Source organism: Trachurus japonicus, chromosome 17 (genome assembly GCF_045865225.1).
Source record: "Trachurus japonicus isolate A0001 chromosome 17, Traja_1.0".
Classification (NCBI taxonomy): domain Eukaryota; kingdom Metazoa; phylum Chordata; class Actinopteri; order Carangiformes; family Carangidae; genus Trachurus; species Trachurus japonicus.
The window spans coordinates 6,279,506-6,286,398 of record NC_140923.1 but is presented as its reverse complement, the minus strand read 5'-3'; the positions used below and the strand labels follow the sequence as shown (position 1 = coordinate 6,286,398).

Below are 6,893 nucleotides of genomic sequence, written 5' to 3'. Positions count from 1 at the left end.
CACACCCGCATCACTAAAGCCTCATCAGCCTTCGGACGCCTGCGCAACAGAGTATTTGAAAACTGTAACCTGAAGGTCAGTGCCAAGGTCGCCGTCTACCATGCAGTCTGTGTTTCAACCCTACTCTATGGGGCAGAAACATGGACTCCATACAGACGGCACATCAAAAACCTGGAGGGCTTCCACATCCGCTGCCTTCAGAAGATCCTTGGTCTGTCGTGGGAAGACCGCACTCCCTACACTGAAATCCTGAACAGCACCAACTCCATCTGTATGGACGCAGCCGTTGCCAAAAGACACCTATGGTGGATAGGACACACCATCCGCATGCCTGACCAGCGCCTGCCCCGCCAAGTCCTCTATGGCCAACTAAGTGCTGCAAAGCGAGCCCCTGGCGGACAAAAGAGATGCCACAAGGACTACACGAAAGACCTGCTAAAGCGCAGCACCATCAACCCCACGCAGCTTGAACCCAAATGAACTATACCATCACCACCCACCATAGTGGCAGTGTATCTCAGCAGCAGCAGCAGCAGAGAGGACGCTGGGTGATCTTGAGAGTGTACAGAGGTGAGATATAAGCTAGGTCTAAATGTGTGGTGTCGGACTTTTACAATGTTGTTAATCGTAGTAGTGCTGTATTGTGCAGAAATGTGGGGAACACGCCTTAGAATGGGCCCTATATAATATAATAGTCAAGTTTTATTTTGAAGTTTGGTATAGCCACCCCTGGAGAAAACTACACCAGTAATGGCTGGAAAATGTAGTTCCAATGAAAGGAAATAATTCACGGCATAGACTAACCAGCAGAAATATTCAAAATAGCTGTTAATGCATCGTATTCCTATTCACTAGTAATCATATGTTTAGCTCTGACACCGGATGAGTGATGCTTGAGTGTAGTAACGGCTGAAAAATGTAGTTCCAACAGAAACGGCTAATTAACGGTAAGAGGAAACATCGGAAATATTCAAAAATGTAATTAAATTTATACTGTTTTCTTTTCAGTGAGCAAATATTGCCGTGGCCAGAATGCATTTTGTCTCGTGTTTTAACTAAATACTAAAATATATCCACCATGGATCCCGATGGAGCTTTAACGTTGACAACTCCAAACTAATATATCCACCTGGCTAGGCTAGCTGGAGCAACCTACCTGAGGTACATGAGGTTCACTTAGGAGAACAGGTGTTATTTTAAAGAGCAGGGTCACAGCAAACACTGATCTGAGTTTATTTTTCTGATCAATTTTTGAAAATACTCCCAATTGACTTGTCAGGGTTAAAACTCAACACTAAATAAAGAGTTTTGGTGTTTATAGACATGTAAACATTTACATTTGAAAGTTTCCGTAGTTTCAGTGCCCCAGTTTTCACATCAACGCCACCTTGCAGTTGTGAGTAACACAGGATTTTGGCAGCATTGAACATTTTCAGAATGTACAGGATACATGTAAACACTGTAAATAGTTGAAAAGAGCAATGACTTATTTCAACAAATATAATTAACATTAACAGTCAATTTAAATACTATATATATGGAAAAATAATATGGAAGACAATAACATTTATATGCGAAATGAGAATATAGTGCAAGTCAGCATTATGTTTCTTAGTAGCTTTCTGTGTACATGGTGTATGTGAAGGATATATGTATGTATTCTACTTTCAGTGACTAAGGCAGGAAAGAAAAGAATAAGAAAATGAATATTATTTGAGTATTTACTGAATATGAAACTTTACAGAATAAAGTACAATTATCAAATCAAATCAAATCAGCTTTATTTATATGGCACTTTTCATACATTTAAGTAACACAAAGTGCCTCACAGAGGATCAAAACAAAACAATACAAAAAACACTATGAAAACCCCAAACCTCCCAACCCCACAAATGCACACACAGATACATAATTACATACTGTACACACTCACGTACATACATAGACATACGGACAGACATACATACCCACACACACAAACATTCACACACCCAGGGCCGGCTCTTGGCATAGGCGATATAGGCGGTCGCCTAGAGCGCCAACTGCTGGAGGGGCGCCCCAGTCAAGGGGGGGGGGATTATGATAATAGTAATGATTTATGTCCGCCGGCGCCCCCTCACTTTTCTGTGTAGAAAAAAACCCCCAAAACAATAAATAAACAATGACAAACATGTTCCTAAATTGGCAGATACCTGTCTGCAGCAGGAATGCTCTCACGCCATTTTCTTGTTAGAAACGCCACATTTTTACTGTAATTAGAGGTGTGGCACAAATGCCGGCACGTTTGCGCGACCGTCTCGATATATATATTTTTTCATGTGTCTGTCATTTACGCAGTAGAAATGCGGTTCAACTACTGTTATCGGGAAACTCTCTTGATGACCTGTCAATCAAAACACCAACTGTGAAGCGCTTCGAAACAGCAGAGTCGTTCAGAGGGAGAGAGAGAGAGAGAGAGAGAGAGAGAGAGAGAGAGAGAGAGAGAGAAGCAGTGAGGATGATGACGGTGCTTCAGAGGCTGAAAGTTCTGACTAATTTGATGAGGAAGATTATGAAAAAGGAAGAGAGAGTTGAGACTTCAGCCTGCTCACACAGCAGGGCCAGTGGGCCACAGCTTCAGATCAGCCTGCTGAGCTCTCAAACTAGGTTTTTTTTTTTTTTTTTTACCTCTCAAACAGTACCACAGTGACAACACGTATAGGGTATAGGCTAAATATAGTAAATTTTGTGTTTTTTGTCCATTTAGTTGATATTTGGAGAAATTTTCTCATTTAGGGCTACACACATCTCATGAAGTTTGAAATGTAACGTGAAGTCAATATTTAGCTTCTGTTATCCCACATTTGAGACATTTGGTGAGAATAACAGTTAGGCCTAACATTTATGCTCAAAAAGCAATTTCACAAATCTTTTTCTACACTTATCGCCTTATATCATACAGTATATTCCACTGCTTTTGTGAAGCCCAGACTTTTGTATACCCATTTCAAGCACCACAACAGTTTGTTCTCATGATTGTGAAGAGACAAATTTTTTCATGTCTTCACCCAGGATTTATTTACTCAATGCAATTTTACTGATTGTATGTGCAAGTTGTGTATCTCAGGGTCAGAGAGGACATAGAGATACACTGCTATGTTATCGTTATGATCATTATGATCATTGTTCGGGGGGCGCCTGAGAGTAATCTCGCCTAGGGCACCAAAATGGCTAAAGCCGGCCCTGCACACACCCACACACATAAACTAGCTGTCGCTGAGGAGACATAAAATCACATAAAACTTTATTATTATAAAAATTATTTGAGTAATGGAAACCAAATAATACATACTCATAATTGAATGAACAAATGTATTACAGATGTTGGTCATAATGAAACTTTGAGTTCTATCCACAGAATTGTTGAAATGGTGCAGTCACAAAATGAATGTGTTATTGTCACATTTTGAATTTTTACAAAAGCTACAAATGGGGTTACAAAACATGTAAAGTACCAGTTCATAGGATAATATTTCTCTGATCATCTTCCATCTTCTAACAAAATGAGTTCCTGTTGTGAAGTTATATAAACAACACAGCTCTCAAGACTCAAACAGCAGGAATGTCCAACTCAAAGGTTTTGAATTTTGACCAGATGATGGCGCCAGAGGAAAAATAATGATCTCAGTGAAGTGAATCTAGATATGGAAAATAAAATAATCATCTCATTGATTATCATCATGACATTTACACTTTGATTAAAGCTCATAGACCTGATTAGTGAGTGGATTTGAACAACAATAACATTTGATCGGACAAACACATCAATGTAAATGTCATTCTAGATTACTTTGTTTCCACAGTGAGAACAAACCTCAGTGATAAAGGAAGGTCTGCTGATTTCTCTGTTAAGGCCCAAACAACAACACACAAACACATCAACACAAATATCCAACACATATTTAGAGCTCAGAGAAGTTTCTATTTTCATGTGGAGAAATGTGAGTTTAGGTAAAGAAACATCATCATGAGCAGTGATCTCCTCCACGGCTCCAGCTCCACCTCAACAAACTCAAACATCAACACAACAAGAAATGACAAGAGGTCAAAGTCCCGCCCACAATGTTTGATTGACAGGTGATCTCTGTGCAGTGCAGAGACACAACAGCAATGAGCTTTTAGCAACAAACATGGAGACTAAAGAAAGTGATGAACTAAAATACAGATTTTAACTAACTGCACCTTCAATGATATTTGTCTATTTGAGTTTACACAACTCTGCTGTGTCTCCATTAGACCAACCAACCCAAAATCCAGCATGTAGAGGCTGAGTGAATGTGGTCTGGACTCTGTGGAGGAGAGTCATGGTTTCAGAGACGCTGTAGAAGGACAGAATACCTGCTCTGTGATCCAGGTACACTCCTACTCTGGAGGACTGAGGACCTGAGACTGGAGTCTCGATTCTGTTGAACTTAAATGTGAAACTGTTGTTGGAGCAAAATAAAGCCCAAGATTTGTCATTACGTCCAAACCCACTTTCATCCCCTGCTCTGCTGATATTCTTGTATGCGACTACTAAATAAACTCTTCCTCTCCTCTCCACCTCCCAGTAACAACGTCCAGTCAGACTCTCTCTACTCAGGACCTGAGACCAGTAAGTGAATCTGTCTGGGTGACTAGAATAAGACTTATCTCTACCCATATATTTTACTTTTCTGTTTCCCTCAGATAATAACAGACGTTTGTTTGCTGTGTTTGGATCCAGTGTGATTTCCTGTGAATATCTTAAGAATCCAGCTCTGGTCCTGGGCTCTGGTGGTGACAGTAAAACATCCACTTCAGTCACTGTCAGTGAGATGTTTGTCCATGTGTCTCTCAGAAGGTCCTGTAGTTGATCTCTGAGCTCTGACACAGCTGCTGTCACATCCTCAAAGTGTCTGAGAGGACGGATATTGATGCTGGATGAGTGTGTAGATGGACTGAGTGCTGACAGTGAGGGGTAGTTGTGTAGAAACTGGGTGTGATCCTCTGTGTGTGACAGCAGCTTCAGCTCAGCGTCTTTCCTCTTCAGCTCAGTGATCTCCTGCTCCAGCTTCTTCTGAAGCTCTTTGACTCCACTCACTTGAGTTTCCTGCTGGGATCTGATCTGCTGCTTCAGCTCAGAGCTTCTTTTCTCCATGAGACAGATCAGCTGAGTGAAGATCTTCTCACTGTCCTCCACTGCTTTATCAGCAGAGCCATTGATGGCCTCCACCTCCTGTTGAAGCACCTTCACATCTTTCTCTGGGTCCTGGATTCTCTGCTGGATTTTTTGTCGACTAAGCTCCAGCTCTCTCTGCCTCTCAGTCCTTTCTGCTGCAGCTGAGACTGTGTCGTGGCCTTTATGTTCATCCAGAAGGCAGACAAGACAGATACACTGCTGATCAGTGCGGCAGAAAATCTTCATTACCTCATCATGACGAGAGCAGATGTTCTCCTGGAGCTTCTTAGAGGGCTCCACCAGCTTGTGTTTTTTAAATGAAGAAGAATCATGATGAGGCTGCAGGTGTTTCTCACAATAAGAGACCAGACATGTCAGACAGGACTTGACAGCTTTGAGTTTTCTCCCAGTGCAGACATCACAGGCCACATCTTCAGGTCCAGCATAGCAGTGATCAGCAGGAGCAGCTTGGAGTCCAGTCTTCTTCAGCTCCTCCACTAAAGCTGCTAACATGGTGTTTTTCACCAGGTCAGGTCTTGGTGTGAAGTTCTTCCTACACTGAGGACAGCTGTAGATTTTCTTCCCATCCTCTCCATCCCAGTGGGTTTTAATACAGTTGAAGCAGTAGCTGTGTCCACAGGGAATAGCCACTGGATCCTTCAGTAGATCCAGACAGATGGAACAAGAGAAGGTCTCCTGGTCCAGATGAACTCCTTTCTGCGCCATTTCACCTCTCACAGACGACGACTGTCTGAGTTTCTGTTGCTCAGAAGTGAAACTAGTTTGAGCTCTGATCTAAACAACATGTGTCTCTGCAGGGAACGGGGCCTGTCAGCTCCTCCTCTTCACCACATGTTGGTTCCACCCATCTTCAAACTGTAGATCTGAAGGGGAGGGAACAAGGAAACACATGAACAGGGTGGAGCTTGATGAGTGTTGAAGCAGGAAAAGAGTGACAGTGTTTCATGTTTTCCTACTTTGTACTTTGTCAGAGACAGGTTGTGTTTACTGTCCTTTACAACATGCAGTAAAAATTATGAGCCAGTTATAAAAGGATTGACCATTTCATTTCATTTTGATTTATTTCATTCATGGTTCTCACATAGTTGCACATATACATTGTGTACACATTTTCATCATGAATGAAAAGGAGCAGGATGAAGAAAAAACGTATAATACCTGCCCCTCTCTGTTGTTACAAATTTCATTGGCTTACTTCAACACCAATATTATTCTCTGTTTCAAAATATTAAAGATAATGAAACATAGTAATGACAAAAAAACAAACAAACAAAATAACGGTAAACACCACTCGTCTATCTATCTTTTTCTTTTTTTCCCTTCTTTTTCTCTTTCTCCTTCTTTTTTGTAAATACTTATCTTTTCTTTTTTTAAACATTTTCTTAAACTGAGACATACTTGTACAGCTTTTCAATTCCTTGCTTTGTGAATGCCATACTTTTACACCTGCAACAGAAATACACATTTGTTTTAAGCTTAACCTTGCAAATGTATGTTTAAAATCAAGCTTCAGTCTGTTGTCCCCTTCCTCCAGTTTAAACAAGCTTTGTAAATGTTCTGGTAATGATCTGTTCTTTGCTTTAAACATAATTTTTAGGGTCTGTAGTTCTATTATATCAGCCATTTTCAACAAACCTGCAGAAATAAAAAATTTGAGGGATCTCTATTACCTGCCTTGTGGATTACTCTTACT

The 6,893-nt window shown here is 40.9% G+C and overlaps 1 protein-coding gene across 1 annotated transcript; it reads right to left on the bottom strand.

Moving 5' to 3' along the window:
- Positions 1-3,678: 3,678 nt before the first annotated feature.
- On the bottom strand, positions 3,679-6,108 carry LOC146969881 (tripartite motif-containing protein 16-like). Its single transcript, XM_085805405.1, has one exon. It carries the CDS (start codon positions 5,903-5,905, stop codon positions 4,238-4,240), a length of 1,668 nt encoding a protein of 555 aa, XP_085661531.1. The 5' UTR covers positions 5,906-6,108; the 3' UTR covers positions 3,679-4,237.
- Between the last annotated feature and the right edge of the window lie 785 nt (positions 6,109-6,893).